This window comes from Hippocampus zosterae, chromosome 14, assembly GCF_025434085.1.
Source record: "Hippocampus zosterae strain Florida chromosome 14, ASM2543408v3, whole genome shotgun sequence".
Taxonomy (NCBI): Eukaryota; Metazoa; Chordata; class Actinopteri; order Syngnathiformes; family Syngnathidae; genus Hippocampus; species Hippocampus zosterae.
This window is the reverse complement of record NC_067464.1, coordinates 7,804,499-7,824,808: the sequence shown is the minus strand read 5'-3', so window position 1 is coordinate 7,824,808 and position 20,310 is coordinate 7,804,499. Positions and strand designations below refer to the sequence as shown.

General features: G+C 44.9%; 2 protein-coding genes and 1 long non-coding RNA gene across 15 annotated transcripts in view; 2 read left to right on the top strand and 1 right to left on the bottom strand.

Moving 5' to 3' along the window:
• Window positions 1-2,872, top strand: part of akt1 (v-akt murine thymoma viral oncogene homolog 1) — a 36,220-nt gene extending 33,348 nt beyond the window's left edge. The window contains exon 14 of the mRNA XM_052085921.1: window positions 464-2,872. Within this exon, the coding sequence (XP_051941881.1) occupies window positions 464-543 (80 nt within the window). The 3' untranslated portion in view covers window positions 544-2,872. The remainder of the gene's footprint in view (window positions 1-463) is intronic.
• Window positions 2,710-4,893, bottom strand: LOC127614617 (uncharacterized). 3 transcript variants are annotated; one of them, XR_007966641.1, is made up of 4 exons: window positions 4,741-4,890; window positions 4,559-4,652; window positions 4,146-4,243; window positions 2,710-3,208 (listed from the first exon to the last, which is right to left on the bottom strand). It is a non-coding gene; the product is annotated as an uncharacterized LOC127614617 (long non-coding RNA). The 3 variants fall into 3 exon arrangements; XR_007966640.1 differs by having other exon boundaries at window positions 3,724-4,243; window positions 4,559-4,893; XR_007966639.1 differs by having other exon boundaries at window positions 4,559-4,888.
• On the top strand, window positions 4,210-20,292 carry cep170ba (centrosomal protein 170Ba). 11 transcript variants are annotated; one of them, XM_052085893.1, is made up of 19 exons: window positions 4,211-4,391; window positions 5,688-5,825; window positions 6,969-7,058; window positions 7,668-7,748; window positions 8,332-8,388; window positions 8,569-8,725; window positions 10,132-10,260; window positions 11,264-11,758; window positions 11,845-12,764; window positions 12,934-13,053; window positions 14,016-14,148; window positions 14,233-15,747; window positions 16,933-17,176; window positions 17,252-17,384; window positions 17,773-17,898; window positions 17,984-18,072; window positions 18,464-18,557; window positions 18,644-18,695; window positions 18,774-20,292. In XM_052085893.1, exons 2-19 carry the CDS (start codon window positions 5,721-5,723, stop codon window positions 18,992-18,994), a joined length of 4,761 nt encoding a protein of 1,586 aa, XP_051941853.1. In that variant the 5' UTR covers window positions 4,211-4,391; window positions 5,688-5,720; the 3' UTR covers window positions 18,995-20,292. The 11 variants fall into 11 exon arrangements, with proteins under 11 accessions (XP_051941861.1, XP_051941853.1, XP_051941854.1 ...); XM_052085894.1 differs by having other exon boundaries at window positions 17,764-17,898; window positions 18,482-18,557; XM_052085895.1 differs by having other exon boundaries at window positions 4,212-4,391; window positions 14,257-15,747; window positions 17,764-17,898.
• Window positions 20,293-20,310: the final 18 nt, after the last annotated feature.

Below are 20,310 nucleotides of genomic sequence, written 5' to 3'. Positions count from 1 at the left end.
TTTCATTTTCATTTATTATTATTGTATCGATTCATTGTTCCAGCATTGAGCCATGACAGTCTTCATCTCATCCCCCACTAAGTCTCATTAATAAAGGAACTATTGTGGCTATTTAAGGCGTCTCTCTTGAGACAATTCTGCCCTCTCCTGGAGAGCCTGCAGGACGTACTTTGAAAAGTCACCCTCTTGGCTCCTGGGTTTACGTTGGTCCAACAGACAGTAGTTCAAGATTACCAAGTGCGATTTCCTACTTTGCTCACTGGCAGAAGAATACATCCGCACGCAGTACAGGAACGCATTCTTAGTTATAACTTTGCCACCCTTTTTATTTTTTATTTTTGTAGGATTTTAACGTAATCGTGAGTGAGGGAACGTCATATGGTTTTACCTTCATGGTTGTGTTAGACTGCATTTTTTTGGTCACCACCCACTTAAGATAAGTGTCTGTTTTTGTGCAACCCAGACGAGAACATGGAGTCTTTCGACAGTGAGCGGAGACCCCACTTCCCCCAGTTCTCCTACTCTGCGAGTGGGGTGGCCTGACCGACACTTACACTTTCCTCAATCATCCCCCTCAATCCCTTCCCTTCAAGCCGACTGCATCCTCCAAAAAGACTGGGGCCTGTCGATTGTTCCTCACCTTCCTTACTCAAGGAAGGACCAAGTTCATGAAGACACAGAGCTCTCTCACCCTCACCACCCCAACCAAATCGCCCACCTGCGCCACCACCATTCGAAATTTAACACTAGACTTCATTTCCTGGCTGTTTAGCGAGCGGGCATCCACACATCACCACCTATGTCGTAAAAATTGGACCACTGCCTAAGGTTTCAAGAAGCGCTGTTATATTTTTCGAACCAGAGTAAACCAAAATCAACCATTTCAAGTAGAGATTACAAATACGATGGACCAAAATTCTGTCGGTAATCCGGTGTGCTCGTTGCTTGCCTCCTCTGCTATTCAAAACTAAACCTTCAACGTTTTGGGGGAGCTTCAAAAGTTAACGTTTGAAATAAAGTTCATATGTCTTGCATACGTCCCTTGTTGTAAACACCCTCATTGAGTCTGATAGAGTAAAGGTCTGATATGCAAAGAATGGCAAAGTTTTGGAGACTTAACTCATTCACTGCCCGCCGTTTTTAAAAGACAACCGTTAGAGTGCCAGGCATTTTAAGAAATTTTGCCTGATTTTTCCAGCTCTACCAAGTGAAAGAAAGAAATATCAGACTGTTCTTTCACGAGGAAAAAAACCTTTTTCCATTGTTTAGTAATCGGCAGTAGAACATAGAAGTCTTTTGAAATTCCGAAAAACCATTTCAAACTGGCTTTTGATGGATGAAACCGAACAGTGACATTAATCATGATATTCTTGATTTTTATGCTACTTCTAACATCTGAACCAGCAACAATGATTAGGAATAGCTTTTGATTTTAAACCGAATTACGGATTTGGCCATATACAGGTGTTGTGAAGGATGCTCATCACCAGACTGCCAGTCCATCAGGGGCTGGCTTAGATTGTTCAGTGGCCGTCATGCATGTCATATCCTCAAGCAAGACATCAGTTGTACTTTGTCACATTTATAACAAACGCACCCTTCTGCTAACTACCACAATACATACTAACCATATACAGCACATTACCTTTTAAAAATGCCTCTACTTGCGTAGGCGACTACCGCCTTTATGTCCTCTGGCCCTGTGTACAGGGCTGATCTCAAATCCAAAATGGTACTCGCTGCGACATCTTGGTGGTTGTGCCTCATTACCATCTTCCCAACTTGAAATTCTCAGTCGAACAGCATCAGTGCCACATCCACCCCTTCATGTGGGGAAAAACACAAAAAGACGTTAAACTACGTCTTTGGCACTGAATGTTTGGAATCTAAAAGACGTGACAACATCTTTGGCACTGAGTGAGTTAACGTCCACCTCTTAGCCAGCTAAGCCTAAGTGTTTGCACACAGATATGTGTCCTCTTGAAATAAAATGAAACCGTCTTGTTCTCATTGCCTTTCTGTCTGAAATCTCAATGCTGCACAGTGAACACCTCCGGGTTTCCCAAAGATCCGGATCAGTCGAGCCCTTGCTGACCCCTCAGAACCTCTTCCCTCCTGTAGAGTTTTTCTCCTAGTAGAGTATTGGGTGTTTCTCATCCAGTACTTCCTCTGCAGCCTCAGTGAGGTCACAAACACGATACATTTCTGTCGTAACACAAAGTGGGCTTCAGGGGGGAAAAAAAACACATCAAGAGTTACCTTTCGTTTGCCTCTTGTGGGAATTTATGTCTGGTCCCCAACTTCTTATTTATGAAACCAGCATTTAAATATTACGTTTTCATGTGCCAATGAAATGCACCTTGCTGCCCCACAATGATTGTATCTGGATTTTGTTTTAGTGGTTGGAAAAGACTAAATTAGCTTATGATATAATATTCAAGTGTTGTGGACGAATTACAAAAAAAACTTTTTCAAATGTTTCTGAAGCTAAACTGCGATCTATGAGATCCAACACGTGTATTTAAAGTATGATTAGAGGTTTTCATTGTGGTTGAGATGACAGATAATCATTTCTCAAAAGTGCATTATGCCTTCTTGAATGTAACGATGTTTGTTTTCACTTCAAAAAAACTTCTTTTGTTAAATATGATTGTTGCTTATTCCTATGCACACACCCCTCTTGCTGTCACCTTCTGAAAAATAGGGAAATTTGTTTGATATTTTTTGTTTTTTATTGCAACTTTTTGTACCTGCCCTACCATATCCGCAAGACTGAGGACACCAGCTTTCGTAAACAAATAATATAAACTTTGTACACAGTTTTGAAATTGTTTCTTTCAACCTGATGGAATAAAAGGTCTTAACAATCCAATGTGTAGTTTTTTTTTCTACTGCTGATGGTCTGGACAAAAAGGCCAACAGACAAACATGGCTGATTTAAGTGAGACAAATGCGCAAACAAAGGTTCAGGCTGTGTTTTGGCAGCGTACTCTATCTCTACAGGCCGCATTCAGGTCGTTGTCTGAGGCCCTGCAGCTGCTCAGACACAGGGAACCAAGCTCTTCCTCAATGCCTCATCCAGATGGTACAGTCTCTGGAGCAGATGTTGAGGGCCAGGCCTCGCAGTCTGTCTTTGGCAAGAAGGGATGCACGCCGCCAACACAAGTTTACCTGACAACCAGGTCTCATCTGCCTCCAGCTGCTTGCGCTAAAACACACAAAATTGAAAGCCAAGCAAACATCATATATGCAGTAGATGACTTAGTTCAGCGCCGCGTAGGTGATAGCTCCAAATAGCAGTCAGTGTCAGTACAAAAGTTGCGGGCTTCTGCAAGAAAAGAAAAACAAAAAAAGGTTATAAAAAAGCCAACTAGAGCAGCTTGATGTATTTGGCGTTGAGTTGCTTTTTTGATTTACTTTCCACAGACAAAAAGTGTGACGATGTAACAGTTTCATTCACAGATAAATTCATTCATCAAATGCCCATCTAATTTACTCTGATTTAAATGTTTCCGAACCAATTGTGAATAATCTAAAATTTAAACTGAGTCTACGGCGTCATCTACCGGCCGTTTTGTCAACGTAATTTTTAACTGTCAGAAATTATATGTAAATAAAAATAGCCATTCAAAGACACGAGTTAACATCATTTGGTTTTTAAATACCTAAATATACAGGAAAATAAAATAAAATACAAAATAAAGTCGAATGCAAATCATTTACCCATCAAACAATCTCTGTGCTTCTGTGGAACTGGACAAGTCATGGACGAAGATTGAATATACACAACAATGCTTACGTTTTGGGTAACAATCAATCAAACTCACTTCTGAAAGTGGCGACTTTGGAGTTTTTTTTAATTACACATCAAACGCTGAATTATGTTAAATTCAGTCACGAGTTCACAATTACTTATTCATTTATTTTAACAGAGAAGCGGTTCGGATAATGAATGAAATTGTGTCTATGTTTACGTGTTGTTTTGTTTTTTGTTGTAGACGTTGATTCTCTATTCTCTTGTCTACGCGATAAAACAATGTCAACGTATATATTCCACGTTCACGTCAAAGACAAAAAAATGTTGCCTTTTTTTTCTTTCCCGACCGCGTTCGTTTCAAATTGGGAATTTTATACAAGAGTGAGACCTCTTCTGTTGGAGATGGGTTTGACGGTACTTGACAAGTGACGTCATGGTGTCGGGAGGTGGAGAGGCGTCGGAGAGTTTCGCCTGGTTGTCATTCCCCTAAGGAAAAAAAAAGAGGGTGTGAGCAAAATCTACCTGGCTACCGTCACCTGGCACCGACCGTGTACATGTTGGTTGTCGATCTTCAATTGTACGAAGACGTGCAACGCTGGCTTCGCTCAGGAGTAAGACGGAGAAGGCTTTACAGGTACGTGAAGTGCTCGGGGAATGTCGTGGGCAAAAGGCTGGTTTCGGTCGCAACCAAAAGAATTCCATCAAGCCCGACTTCACTTCGAATAACATTGAGCTTAACGCTTGGGTGTAAAATACACAGTCGAAATCTGCCACGAGTTACAACTGCTAGGAAACACTTACAGGAAGCAACAACCCGGGAGCATTGGAAGTTTCCTTTTTAGCCGAAGTTCAACCATTGCCCTACATTCGAATTTGCGACATGTTTGAAACATACCTAAACAGAGATCGTAGAATTAATTTGAATGCGACTTCATTACATAATCTGCGTTTGTAGTGTATTCGTCTGCACACATCAGGCACACCTGTCAAGCACTAGCACTATTCTTTTCCTGTACAGTCGACTGCGAAACTCAAATACGTTACTTCAGCAGTAACTGCCAGTCTGGAATTGTTTGGATAAACAGGTCTGACCTAGCAGAGATGAGCCAATGTTTCCCAACCTTTAATGAACCAAAGCACGTATTTAACCTTCGAGAAAATCTCAAGGCACAAAACCACACCAAAAAAGTGGATAAACGGGTTATTTTTTTATTTGTAAGAAATACAGCAACTTGCGAAAGTCATTGGCTTTCTTGAACTTTCGTCCTATTTTTTGTATTTGAAGAATCAAGACCAAGTGGGACCCATTCATGAAGTGTAACAAAATTCATGTGATTCTTTTTAAACCTTTTTTTTTAAGAAAAAAAAGTGGGGCAGCAAAATAATTCAGACTCCTTGAGGCTAAAGAAAAGGTAGAAGCACACTTTACTGCAATTTAAACTGCAAATCTTTTGGGATATGTCTCTATCAGTTTTGCACTTCCACAGACTGAAAAAAACACCGCCACAGCTCAGGTAGATTAGATGGAGAGCATTTGAGAACAGCAGTTTTCAAATCTTTCCACAGATTTTCAAATAGATCCAGTTCTGGATTTAGACTTGGCCATTCTAACACCTGGATGTGTTTAATTTTGAACCATTCCATTTTAGATGTTGCTTTATTTTTAGGATCATTATCTTCTTGAAAGGTAAACTTCCATCCCAGTCACAGGTCTTTGTTCCATCCATCATCTTCCCTGTCCCTTGCAAGCGAAAAGTCATGGTGCTCCTGTTATTTTTGACAGAGCAGATGGTGTGTTCATGGGGTTGTACAATGTTACTTTACAATAAAGAAACATACAATAACATATTGTATTTTGCCCCAAAAGTTCAATTTTGGTTTCATCTGACCAGAGCACCTTCTTTCACGTTTGTTGTGTCTTATGTTCCAGGATGCCAAAAAGATCCTGACTCGCGGCACCAGGATGAGCGTGACGTCGTGGTTTCTCATCAGCAGCTCGGGCACGCGCCACCGGTTGCCACGGGAGATGATCTTTGTTGGTCGGGACGACTGCGAGCTCATGCTGCAGGTGTGTGACTTTTGTGTGTTTTCGGAGCGAGGGCTCACCTAGGTGATGCCGCCGCATAGAAGGCCCAAGTTGACACAGCAAACAGCAGCGCGGTGTTACTTTAACCCTGACCGCCTCCCTCTATTAATGTCTTCAAAGATTATTCGAACGGCCCTTCTTGTAGTGTGACAGGGCAGCCGGTTGCATTAATGTGTCAAGCACACCAGGCACAGGCTCCCAGCATGCATTGCGATTGCGACGAGACCAAACTGGCAGTAGCCGACTGTGCGCTATGCTCCGAAATGTTCGATCAATCTCAGTGCCCACACCAAAAAAAAGTTTCCCCATCTAAAAGTGCTGCAGTTGTTTCTTTTATTTTATAAGTGATGCTTTACTCGGCATAAAACCACCCAAACTATTTAACACCTTAACGCTTTGAATATTTTCCATAGCTCTCCATATTCTGTGACGCAGAGAAAATCCTGTTTGGCATGAAAGCAGTATCAAATAACGCACTGTCTTCCGACTCGCATATTTGGAATGAGCGAAGACAGCTGTAGTTTGGTAACTATCCAAGTCCTGGAGTCGGCCTAGCAATTAGAACACATCTCTTCCCTCCTTTGTCTTTGGTTTAGAGTTCAGTGGCCTAGTTGCTGTTTCCTAGTGCTGCAGTCGACACATTCTCTCTGAAGAAATTTATCTTCAGAGACCTTAAAGTGAGGAATGTGTCATTGTTGCTGCACGGTTAACGTAATCAAGCCGGCGAGCTAATTTATTCAGACCACCGCCTGATTCAAGCGAGCCATAATGTTGTCAGCGCAGTTATAAAAACAGACAATGCTCGTCAGATTGTCTTTTACTATGCGGATAAAAAGCCCATTGAAGAGTGTGAACGATTTTGCCTGGTCGTGCTTTTTGTCATACAGAGGTCCCAGAGCGCAGAAATGAAAGCACATGGGTTCCGATTTTCTCGCACGTTTTGCATTTTCAGCAACGAATGAAGACGTGTTGAGACCAAACCACATTTACGTTAGTGATCTGAACGCCAGTGACTAAATGCTCCAATGGATCTTCTACCTCTATGTCAGGCGTGTTCAACCCTATCCCACCTCATCATCATTGATCATCGCCCATAGCGGACATGTCTTTGTCTGTCCTTTGCAGTCTCGAAGTGTGGACAAACAGCACGCTGTGATCAACTACGACCCAAACGCAGATGAGCACATGGTGAAGGATCTGGGTAGCTTGAACGGGGTGAGTGAGTCTCGGCTGTCTCCGACCGGAGCGATAGAACCAAGCCCCGGTTTGGTGCAAGTCCTTAATCACAAAATGGCAGCCATGTTTGGGACGGCAACTATAATCAAGTGAGTTTCCTTTCTAAACGTTGCCCCTGGTCTCCTCTGTGTGTCCTCTCTGCTGCCTCATTATCCACAATGGACTCGGAGTTGAGTGGTCAGAGAGGGTAGCTGATTGTTCTCCAAGCGAGCGTCTTTGGGCCGTGACAAACTAATCAGAGCGCAGCAGTGTGAGGACCCGTCGCAGTAATTCAACTTGACTTCAACGGTGATCCTCACTGACGGGACAGACCAAAGATGCTCTTTCATTCTTTCCCCCCTTATTACTTAGTTTTTGAAGACGATGACATAATTGCAGTTGCGGTGCGATTACACGACACTTGAATGAGGTTTCACTTTTATAGTCGTCGCTGTCCTTGCATAAGAACATAATCTCATCAGCGTTTCGGTCTACCACCGGATTAGCGTTCAATGGGAAAAGAGCCAATTGCAAAGCACCTTCTGCTATCTGCGAGCATATCAGATGTGCGTTGATCAAAGAGGTCGACATCTGTGGTTTTTCTTCCAGACGTTCGTGAATGACCTTAGAATTCCGGACCAGACGTACATCACCCTCAAGCTTTCCGATGTCATTCGCTTTGGTTATGATATCCTTTTTGAAAAATGTCTTCAAACTGATGTCAACCGATGAATTTCGACTCAACGGATCTCATGGCAAACGACTGCCTGGCCTCGGCCTTCTGCCCTAGGCTGGAATGAGGCACTAGCAGGCTAACTGCTTGCGTCACCGCTATTCGACATTTTCCCTTTGTTGGCCGTTAGCTTGGTCGGCATGTTAATTAATCCCTTGTGGCTTTTTCCAGTCAGCCGTTTCAGATTATTGTTAAGTGTGAACTGAAAATCTCCTGTGCCCTTTGACCCCACCCTTTCAACTGAAATCTTGCGGGTAGTGGAATTGAGTTTTGATAACACGTCGGAAAGATCTTGGGAAGACGGTGACATTTCAAAATGTTTGTCGCCACAACTGAATACACCGCGCGCGACGTTTGGCATCACACCCTCTTTTCAAATACGTCTTTTTTTTTCCTGTCCCAACTGCGTTGTACACTTGTGAAAAAGAACAAATGCCACAGAGTCTATTTTAGTTGTATTTAATTTTTACAATTTTTTTTTTTTTAATGAACAAATGTTTGATCAGGTGTATGTTGTTGTTCTTTAACCGGTGCTCACATGCTCACGTATATATCTTGGAGAAGAGTCAACACAAGGTGCCAGAGGAGGCTCTTAAGGTCAGTAGGTTCGGCAGAACGTGTTCCTTTGCCATCTCATAAGTGAATCGGCAATGCAGCCACGGCTTTGCTTCGAAAATAAACGACCGCGAGTAGATCGTCGTATCTGGAGCAGAACGTTGTCGTAGCAGTTGTATCTTGTGCCTCACATCCTGTTTCCCCCCTTCTCACGCCGCGCAGCATGAGAAGTACACCAGCCAGTTGCAGCTCGGTCTCAAAGCCCTCGAGGCCCGCGTGAAGGACAAGCAGCACGTTCGCAGCCCGGAGAAGAGCAAAGAGGCTGTTTCCAATGTCAAGCTACCTCAGAAGAGCGAACGTAAAGCGCTTTCGCTTACAGGTATTAACCAGCCCTTACATCATCTGTGTTATCACAGGCGGCTACTTTGGAAACCGCTGGTCAGTTTGCGTGACAGGAACAGTTTTTAGTGAGAATTGATTTTAAAAGCATGTGAGCATGGCTCGAACGGCTGTGTTTTGTGCTTGCTCTTGCACAATCAGTCTAACCTTTTGCGAGCCGAGGTTTCCAAGTCTGTTGTCGGTCAAGAAATAGACTTCCGAAGTGTCTGCACGAGTTGACTTTAATGTAATTTAAAAGTGAAGTCGCAGGAGGGGTGAAAAGGTGAAGGACAAAGTTCTTATCTGAGGCAGCCATGCCTGTCAGCTGACAAGGAGGCCTTTTGGATGCACGCCCATAAAGGTTCTTAAAACGGTGTTTAGGTCTCGCTGCCAGCTCTTCACATGTGTGCGGATAGCTCATGTGTGAACTTAGGTCTCCCCTTGGAGTTGTTCTCAGGGCATCTAAGCTCTGTGAGCTGCAGGAATTCTCAGCCAATCCGATCTTCCAAATAGTTCAAGAATTGTTAGGAAAGAAAGTGCGTTTGTCTGGACAAAAGCTCTTCCAGCTGTTCACATTGTTTGTAACCTCGATGCGAGCTCAAACTCATCAAACTGAGCTCATCCTCAGCGACACAAAGTCATTCTCACTTACAAGCGACTGCTCGATGACTCAAAATCTCCCCGCTTTGGAGAAATACATGTTGGGGCACTTCGTCCTTTGATATTTTTGGTTTTGTTGTGTGCGTTAGTCACGTGAACAAATCTGGCATGACTCTGTGTCTCAACTTCAAAGAGAGCTCCGAATATCTTTTCTGCGCTCTCTTGCGTGTTTTCCCATTCAGCTGCTCAGGATGTGGAGTTTGTCCAGTCCTGCCGCTGTCTGGAAGGGCGGGACCGTGCACATTTACAGGGTGTGGCTCATTAAAGCAGCAATTAGTTTGCCGCACCACTTGGCACGGTACTTGACTCTATATTGGAAACTATGACTTTGGAAAAGTAAAAGTGGAACATTTTACAATCCAGTTGAGACCGGAAGAGTGTTCTTACCGACAGTAGAGCAAATCTACGTTTTTGAGTTTTGACACAAAAACGTAATTTGGTTTTTCTAGCGCGTGCTGTCTTTTCGATGCAACATTCCTTAATTTAGAGACAAAACGGTTATTCATGATGCTGTATTCTTCTCCTCCCTTGAAGATTAGGATTAGCCTCATCCCCTCTTGTATCAGAAGGATTATCTTTATACAGCATGCATCATAGCATTTGGGTCACATGGTTGACCCCCCCTTTTTTTTTTGCCATCACCTTGTCACACATTTGTTGTAACATGATTCAAAACACATTAAAAAAAAAAAATCAAATTTTTCCATTTGTGAGCAAAGCTAATAATACGTTGCGTTTGTCTTTTAGTTTCTACAGATAAACCGATCTCCAAGCCAACTCCTCTTTATGGCCAACCATCCTGGTGGGGAGAGGATGAGGATCCAGCCACTAAAATCCACAACCGAAGCGGAAAAGCCACCGACCTTCAGACTTCAGGTCCAAGAATGCATTTTGCAAATGTGTCGTACTAGGTTTATAGTTTTCAATTGTTTGATATACAGATTACTTACACATCTGAGATCAGAACCGAATTAAAAATGACATGCTTTTCTGTGGCATCGCGATCCGATGTCCTGTGTTGGGTCGGTGAAGGATGGGATAATATGCAGCCCAAGGCACATCTACCAGTTGTGGAATATGAACCAGCCCTTACCGCAGCAAGCCAGCGGGCAGCGCCTGTGCTGGATTTTCTGACCCTCTAAGCCGCTGGAGGGGGTAGGAAGCTTGATTGTAAGCCTCACATTGTGCAGCAGTCAGAGAGATTATATGAGCGATGTTGGGCTGCATTCAGCAACTGTGAGCTGGACGTATTGATGTTTTTCTGTTTTGGTGATGATTTATATTGACAAGTCAATCGTCAAAACGCCTGCCGGCCAACGTTTGCGCGATGAGCCGACCATAATTGCCCTGTGTTTGATTGGCCGCCAATTTCCGATGTCCCTTTTGCCCAAATTCACAAATTAAACTGGGATAGGCTCCAGGTTTCCTGGGACCCTGCACAAGTGTTATGGAAAAATGATTGGATGGCTGCGTGGAGTTAGTCTCATCAGAGAACTATAACAGCGTTAGTCAGCATTTCATGAAATACTTTTAACTCATTCAGTACCAGCCAATTCTGGACTAAGTCTGAAAAGACGTTTAAAAACGTCTTTGGGAGTGAATTAGTTAACAGGAATCTGTCTTTTTTTCTTTTTTGTTTTGGACTGTTCAGAATAGGGTTAGAGAACCAAGGTCAGGGTTGTTTGGTGAGAGGCCAAACATGCCTGTTGAATTCAAACATGCCTTTATGGACTTATTCCCAAAAGGCTAAAAACATGAGTTGAGTATGTGTCTATTGTTGGTGTCATTGGTTTGTTAAACAACATGTATGGACTATAGTGCGATGATGTTAATCCACGATGGATGATGTTTATTTTGTGTATCGTATTCTTGTCCCCAGAATCTGTCCAAGAAGTTTCCAGATATGCGCTCGGCGGTTCTTTGTCTGAGAAACAGGCGAAGTCCATCTTCTCCTACCGCCAGGAGCCCAGTTACTTCGAGATTCCCAGAAAAGAGTTCCAGCAGCGGCTTTCCAAGAAACCAGAGTTGCAACTTCAGGAGGTTCCAACAAAGGACACTCAAGATCCCTCTGACCATGTCCCATCCACCCCCACTCCTCCCGTGGTCCAAAGCCACGCCTCTTTCACTATCGAATTTGATGAATGCACCCCAGGCAAAATGAAGATCAAGGACCATGTCACAAAGTTCTCCTTCCGTCAGCAGCGGAAGCCTCCTGCCACTGAGGCTGTGACCACACCCACCGAGGTGATGTCACCTGAATGTAAGGTTGCTGACTGGCTGGTTCAAAGCACCGCTAACATGACGAGGAGAAGGTCACAGGGTGAAAACATCTTCAGCGACATTAATGATCCGTCGCTTCTGATGAAGACCAAGGGTGAGTACAAATGTCAGTAGGTTCTTCATGAATGCAGGTAACAGTTCTAGTTTTTCCAAACGTTATCTTTGTTCTTTCATCAGCAGCAAACCACTATGAAAATGTCGCTGACATTGGTTTGGAAGATCTCACGATCAATGAACAAAGTTTGCTGCAGTCACAAACTCCAACCGGCTACCCCCAGAGTTCACCTCGGCCACAGAGAGCCTCCCCCCCTCAGCGCTTCACTGACTCAGAGCAGCCATCCTCCTACTCTCCTCCGCAGTCTCAATCCGGCACTGGCAAGGCCGATCCTCACCGAGCATTTGTCATAGAATTTTATGACGGACATTCCGATGATAACCCCCGAAGGAAACGTTCCCAGACCCCCCCGTCGGAACCTTCAAATCTCAGGAACCAGCTTGAAAAGGCCAGAAAAAGCACAAGTCCGGCTGGTGAGAAGCAAGTCTGTCGCACTCCCCCATCCCAACGGTACACGATTCCCCTCAAAGGGCCCGCTTCCACTGATTCTCCGAGACCTGGCTCCCTACGACGGGAAAAAACGGAAGAACGACTTTGCACCGGTTTTTCATCACGGTCATCATCCGCCATTTCCGGAAGGCCTTTTAGCAGTGTGGGCCGAAGATCCAAACTGGCAAAGGAATTTAAAGCGGAATGGCTCAAACAGACACAGCAGACGTCTTCTTCCAGCGAGGACATAAAAACATTTAGTCTACCGACAAAACCTGAAACTGAAACATCAGAAGTCTCACTGCCTGACCAGACCCTCACCAGCCCTGATGGGGTCGATCCTTCCCTTCTACCCAAGACATCCTCTCCGATCCACCAACCAGTTCCCCTCGAGGTGCCGAAGATGCCGCTCGTGTGTCAGAACGGAGATGCCAAGGTGACCCACGGCGGCCCGAGAAATGTAGAAGAGGACACTTTGAGTGATGCGGGAACCTACACCATTGAGGCAGATGACCCGGATAAGGAGCTCGAAGAGGCCCGCAACAAGATTGAAAAGGCGAGTTTTCTTGACTGCTGTGGATTTTCTTTGCAAAGTAATACCCATCAAACCACGTTTGCTCTGCAAATGGATCAGTCTTGTGTCTCTTGGGATCAGGTCTCGTCCAGGAAATGGAGCCATGGATATTGGCCGGGCCCAATGACCCACTTTTAATGCTTTGTTCCAGGTGTTTGGTGTTGTTGAGAATCCAGAGGGAACCAATCACAGTGAAGCAGATACATCAGCAACATTTAGGCCTCTTATTGTTGAGGGCAGGGAGCTGCATAGGCAGAGTAACAGTGAGAAGGTGAGGCCTGCTCCACAGCAAGGAGCAAGTGGGCTGAAGGTAAACCTTCCTGCTCGGATTTGAATGATTAGTAATAACATTTCATTATTTATCATAACACCAACTCTTAAAATCAGGTCAGTAAATTGGGCCTCAACCTTTTAGCGAATCTGTCTTTTTTGATTCCCCACAATCCTCTCTTCTCACATTCTTTAGGGCACTCACGGTTTGATTTAATCCAAGAAGGTGTAAAAACGAATCAGAAACCAATCCACCAGACAATGCACGAGGGTCACCCGCACCATCTGCTGCCTCAAAGAAGAACATTCTGATAATCTTATCATTCTCAGTTTGGATTGACTGTTGAAAGGGTACTAATTGAACAGTGTTTATTCCTGTAGTTAGTTGCCTCCTGGTGTGGTATTCACAGTATCAGACCATTTATGTTCCAGCCATGCCTGTCTGCGGACCCTTCTCAAAGTTTTTTATTGTACTCCAGATGGCATTTTGTTCGATTTTCCTCGGGCGATAAAATCCCTGATGGTGTTAATATCTTAGTGTGGGTATGTGAAGCCCTTTGAGACTTTTCTGTGAGTCAAGTCTATACAAATACATTTTACTTGACTTAATTTGATTATTATAGGCTTTTCCTGCAATTATGTAAAATAACCTTAGTAGTTAACAGTACTTACACAACGATATGTTTCAACCGCAATCATAAAACCACTTCTCTGACGATGTCAATCTAAACTGAGCATTAAAAAAAAAACCTAAAACATTTTTGATTCTGAATTGAAATCTTGTACGGGATGTCATTGAAGTTTGCAATCGTACCTATTGTTACTTTTTCCATGTATGTTGTTCTGATTCCATTTGTTTCTTAGCTTAGTTTGTTCGCTGATTCGAAAAAGAAAACAAAATCAGCTGTTCTTTATCCGAGTAAGTGATCAGGAACACACAATGACTCGTTTTACCTTACACAGGTTGAGACGGCAGGTGCATTGATACAGGGGGCTCCGAAATGGATGTCTTGCTGGGCGAGCTTGGTCGACGTGGAGACTGGCCCTTCGTCTGGGCACTTTGAGAGGTCGTCCCGGATGGAGCTGTCGGGAGGCGGTAAGCTACCTGATTAAAACGTGATACGGAGCTAGCCTGATGAATATGAATGATATTTTCTGTTCCCCAATGTGTGTTTAACAGACGTTAACAATTGTTTGTCTGTAGCAAGGACCGCAATCGCGAGCAAACTCGTCCAAAATAACGACTTCGGCTCCGAAGACTCGAGAGCCCGACGTATCGTGGCGGAGAAGAGTGATGTTCCAGTTCCCAGCATTCAAATCCAACATGATCCACATTTAACATTTAATGTGGAGGAAAGCAGCTTAGTGGCCACAAGCTCTCACGATGGCGTTCAGAGATTGTCAGTGCAGGATGACGTGGAGCCCGATAGCCTGAGTGATGCCAGCAAGTCTGACGACGGTTCCGTCGTAGAACAGCGGAGGAGGCCGCCGTCAATCACAGAAAAGACAACAAATGAGGACGAGGTCAGACAGTCTGATAAATCAAAAACGTTCTACAGCGAGTTAGAGGACGACACCCCCGAAACAGAATACGGAGCCTCACAACTCCCAGACGACACTCTTGAAAAAACTGAGAAAAAACGGTCAACCAAAACCTTTTCAACAGCTACTTTGACCAAGCGTAGAGGGAGCCAGGAGTCAGGCAAAGCCCGGCCCCCCATGTCTGCTTCGATTCTGGTCCAAGACACACCGAGCTCCGAGTCCACCTCGGCGTCCTCCTTTGTCAGACAAGAGAGCTTCACCAAGGAGGAGCCGAGCAGTGCCAGGCTGCCCAACATCTCTTCTCTCGGAGACCCCGAGCCTGACTTATTCCAGCGAACCTGCAGCCAGGACACCCATTCTTACCTCAAGGAGACTGAGGATGTCCTGGCTGTTCTGGAGGCCAAGATCCAAGCGGGCCAGTCTGAAACCACCCCATCTCCCATTCCAGACTCCCTCTCAGGGGAGTCTGATGTGGATTCCTCAAGTACGCTCAGCCAGCAGAGCAATAGACTCAGGAGCAACCCGCTGACTAAAAAACCTCCGCTGAGTGGTCTCCAAAGGGAGACCTCGTCACCTAGTTTATCTAGTCACTACTCAACCCATCGACTAGAAAAGAGCGAGCCCCTCAGGGGACCAACCGGACTAAGGCGTAGTATTGGCAAATCTGGATCTGTGGACTTGAGTGATGACCTTCAGAGCTCCAACGTTAAGAGTTCAAGGGTGACGCAAAATTCTAGCCGCGTCAATAGCTTTTCAGCACCGAGACCCACCCGGGCATCGATGCTCCGGCGAGCACGCCTCGGTGAAGCCTCTGACAACGAGACCACAGAGACAGACCGACTCTCCAAGGAGGCGGCTAATGTCCCCACGAAGGAAACCAAAAAACTCTCCAGGTGGGATATGCTGGCCATGCCTCGCCGGCGGACAAGCTCCTTCCACACACCCAGTGACACGGAGAACTCCTCCGCCCCGCAGTGGGCGGGAAAGAGCACAGCGCTCCCAAGCCGTAGTACAGAGTCTGGCAGCATCTCCGGTTACAAGGCATCGTCTCTCGGGCCAAAACCTGGCGAAAAGCCACTGAAAACCTCCCTCGCAAAAACACTCATCACTCGCGGACGCTCCAGCAGTGCCAAATATGCCAGCAGCACAGCAAGTGAGTAACACTGAATTATAGACTATGTTTGACGATGTTATTGATATTTCTGTGATGCCTAAACAAAAAAAAAATGCTCTGAAAATGAAGACCAAGACAAAGTAAGACTCCTGAAGTGTTGGCATGACGCAGTTCCTTTCATGTTAACATGTCACTATTGTTTGAGAGACCAGAACTTGACGGGGACGGGACTTCAAGGTCTGACCCAGATGAATTGGTTTGGTTCTTTTAAGGGTTTCTACTTATATCTCATTCATGATGTCTCTACTCGGGCGGCCTTTTTTTAACCGAAGCTTTAGGTGGGAATACTTTTACTAACAATAACGTCTCCCGTACAGCCACATCTGCACAGTACCCACCAATCGCACTATTTACGTACTGATGGGCTATTGTGAGCGGTCTTATTCTTGTCTGCATTCAGCTGCTGCGCTGTGGAAGTCAAACATTTGCTCATTTCTCTTATTTGCTGCTATCGGACATTCATAAGAAATGAGCACTTCCGCAGCACGTTTTTCCTCATGAGTGGACAAAGGTGGGCGCGGACGTTTTTCCAGTGGAAGACGGGGCCATAAGATGCCGCGTACCTGAAATGTCACAACTCACAGTTTAGGGTGGTCGGCCGTGGCTACACTGCGTACACGGTTGAGAAGTCATTGTTTGTCATTTTGGGGAAATTTTGCCATACGTCGACAACCTTGCCCAACACACTCATAGTACACGCAGGAACAAATTTAAGGACAAAGCCGAGCTTACTTTTACTAGCTAATGCCTTTTTCTTACTTTTGTCTTGAGCAGTATGATTCTATTTGTGACCCCGACTACAGATGGTGTGATGAACAATGACTTCTCAGCCCTGTTGATTGTTTGCTAAGGTGTGAGAGTAAGATCCTTGATAAATGCTTACGACAACTATTAACTCATTCACTACCAGCCAATTTTGGACCAAGTCTGAAAAGACGTTTAAAAACGTCTTTGGGAGTGAATGAATTTAATATTTAATTGCTACGAAAGATGGCCTTTGCCACCATTGGCTACCACTTCGCTCCACCCCAGTTCATGGACCTCAGGTGTCAAAATGTTCTTGCCGGTGTGCAATGATGGTATCTATTTGTCTCTCTTTCACTCCTTTTCCTCCCTTCGTTCCTACTAATTCTCCATCACGCAAACCAATTCATGCTGCCAAAGGCTCCCGGAGACGACAGAAAGGTTGTGGCTATACCTCCACGTCAGATGAGGAGTACGACTCCAATCAAAACACTCCTAAACACAAACGCTCCCAACCTTCCTCAGCCTCCCAAAGTCCGCACCGCATTGCTCGGTCCCGCCCGATGCCCCTGCTGCGCCCCAACCCATGTAACAAGGATTCTGAGGAGAACCAGGATGGGGAGAGCTTGAGCAACTGGTCCACCCACAGTGCCGAGATTGCACGGTAGGGAATATCATTTTGTTTCATGGCGAAATCTGCAGCATTCGCGTTGTCAATTTTCCACTCTCTCTTCGATAGCTTGAGTCAAGACCTTGCCAAAGATCTTGCCATCTTGGCCCGAGAGATTCATGACGTTACAGGAGAAGGTGGCCCGCCGAATTTGACGGCGGAGAGAAGCGCACCCGTTTCTGCAGTGACGGCTCATGAAAAGGTAAACAAACTTTCTCAGGCTGACTGCGGATGGTATGATAAAGAATGACTTCGCAGCCATGTCAGTTGCTTGCTGTGCTGTGAAAGTCCTTATTTTGATTGATGTTGACTTTAAGACAGATTCTTTTAGAGTTTGCATTTAGATCAAGACAATAGATTTTTTTACATGAGGCAAATATAAACAACTTTTGGCAGAGTATCAAGGGGTCTAAAGAATACGCCATTCATGTGAAAATGGCAGAAATATCAGAGGTATCAAGATTTTCCATGAGGTGCCCAGAGAAGTAACAAGGGGTGGCCATGACCACCCCTGGCCACCGTGTAGCTGCGCCCCTGTGAACACCCTAACTGGATCAGTCTCACCCCCACTAATTTTTCAGCTTGTTCAGCGTATACCAGAGATGGGGTTGAACTATCAGAGAGTCCCGCCAAGTTCTTCTTCAACAGCAGAATCTTCCCTTCCCTCAAGTGACCCGGATCTGAACTCCACTCTGCAACCTCACAGCAGAGAGGAGGTCTGAGACAACCCAAGGCCTCACGAAAACGTCATGGCGCGAGCCATCGGGAATCGTCATCGAGTCATCTTTCTTGTTTGCGCAGGTCACTGTGGAGGATCCCATGCTGAACCCGGTGTTGCAGGTCATCATGGCCATCAGGGAGAACACGGAGCAGCTTTCTGAGAAGATCAAGTAAGAATCCCGCGAGACCACAGCCTACGCGCGCAATTTCCAAATGTTGGTTGAAGAACTGAATTGATCAGCATTGTGTTGACCGTCACAATCTTGGTCAATCACCACACAAACTTAAATACTTTAATGATAAAGATAGTGTCATGGTGGTGCTGTATTGCATGCAATTCATAAAAAAAAGTAATATTATCTGCATGAAGACTCAAATTGTGCTTGGGTGCTTTGTAGTTGGCTTCTGACGAGTCCAGTCTGTAGCCCAACTCTCACCCAAAGAGTCATTCGGTTCTGGTTTTGTGATTTGTCCTGGGGGTTCTTTCTGAACAAAGATGTTCGTTTTCGATGCACACAGAGTACGGATTGTCCAATAATCTTGTTGCTTTACTGTGTTCAGGGCGCTCTTTTATGACAGGATGGATCTCTGGGAACAAATAGAGGCTGAAGTTAATACGGACAGTGATGGACTTGTTGTCAAAGCATCCAACAAGGTATGAGTTTTTAATTTTTGTTTTCAAACTCATTTTTTAATTTTTGTTTTCAAACTAAGGCTGAATTGCGTGTGTGTGTGTTTCAGGATATTACATCTATTTTGAAAGAACTAAGGAGAGTCCAAAGACAAGTTGAGAGTAAGTCAGCCGCAGCATATGCAAATCTGAATACCTGTTATGGTAATTCACCAGATGAATTTGCATGTTTCTTTGCAGTCATCAATACGGTCATGGGGCCCAGTTGGCAGCCAGACGCTCGGTCCTCTGAGCCCGAGGTCACCTCCTCACTCGCGGGTCGCGTTTCCAGAGCCGCAGCCTCACGGGACTGGCGTACGGTCCACTCCGTCTCCAAGCGAGGTGGCGGTCAGAGGCCCGGGGAGAGCGTGCGGAGGGCCGCCGTGACGCCAGAAGATCTCCGAGAGGGACGCTTGGTTTGACGTCGGGGGGGCCCCTCGGCCTGAACGTCACGAACGCAGGTGTCGACTCGGAAGGTGGGAAGCGAGATTGAACGGGGTGGAAAGTTGAAGTGAAACGCAGACTACTGAACTTTGAGTACGACAATATTGAAACACCACGCAGATGTTGAACATAGTAACAGTCGAAGTAGAGGACTTCCTGAAATGGTTTCCTCAACAAATGCCCTCAACACTACTTGATTGTGTGTGTTATTTGCCAGTAATTTGACTATTTCGAGTGACAGATTTTTAAGATGAATCTAAATGAATTGATGGCATTAAGAAAAAAACCTGGGAGGAATCATCTCAGGGAACCGGACTAAAATTTGTTTTTGTGTTCATTGTTGAAAATAAGATTACCGGTAGTCTTAAGCATGAGCAGCGAGCTCTCGCCGCTGTTTTTTTCCCCACCCCTTAATTAACAAATGTTATTTCATGTCCATGTATTTTGAGCAGATTGATGCAAGAATGTCAACTATTTATATTTTGTCAGACGTTTATGTATTGTCTCCCAGATGTCATGGTGTCAGGGAGCTAAGTGGACGATGCAATCAGATCAGTTATTCCTTCCAACTGAAAAAAAAAGGAAGGTCACCAAATATGACACGTGGCTGTCAAACCTCAAATGTGCTGGATTAAATGTGCTGTTGTCTCCGAGCAGCAGCGAGCGGTTAGACGAGATGCCGCTCGGCTTTCTTCGATGACGTCAAACCTCCACGATGTATCACAAAAAATCCATTTGGTCGATTCTGCGCATGTTATTATTGTCAAAGTACACTTGTAAGGCCTCGATCATAGTTTGTGATCTGATCACTACCAATTACCTCTGAATGTTTTGGGGGCTTTTGCACTAAGTGGCGCAACATTATCCCATTGGCCCGGCTTTTCGCCCGTGTGACAGCAGGATGAAAGTCATTGTGGTGGACCAGCAGGTTGATTTTCTTCCTCTTCTCGGTCCATGTTGCGCGCGATTAGGAAGTTCTTGCAAGTGCCACAAAGCTGTGTTTAGGATGCTTCTCGCAGCCTGAGTGCAAGCTGTTTACAAGTGAATGTGTGATGTGTTGCTGCTAATCTGCTTTGATGGGATTCCCAGCAAAGTCTTTTTAAATTTACAAAGCTGAAATGAAAACAAGCGTGTCAATCGGTTCCGTTACGGTTTCTTTGATCAAGAATCACATTGGCAATTGTGTTGTCTTATTTGTGTTGTTTTGTGTTCGACCATCGTCTCAAGTGATTATGAGGGTCTTTTTCTAATAAATTGAATTTGAAAATATGGATAATTTGTAGTGGTTTTTATT

Bases quoted from the DNA above. Each gene is read 5' to 3' on its own strand.
- cep170ba (XM_052085892.1), top strand. From the start codon at position 5,721: ATGAGCGTGACGTCGTGGTTTCTCATCAGCAGCTCGGGCACGCGCCAC. The intron at 11,759-11,844 runs GTGAGTACAAAT...TTTCATCAGCAG, and splicing joins GCTTCTGATGAAGACCAAGG to CAAACCACTATGAAAATGTC. The intron at 14,149-14,232 runs GTAAGCTACCTG...TGTGTTTAACAG, and splicing joins GATGGAGCTGTCGGGAGGCG to ACGTTAACAATTGTTTGTCT.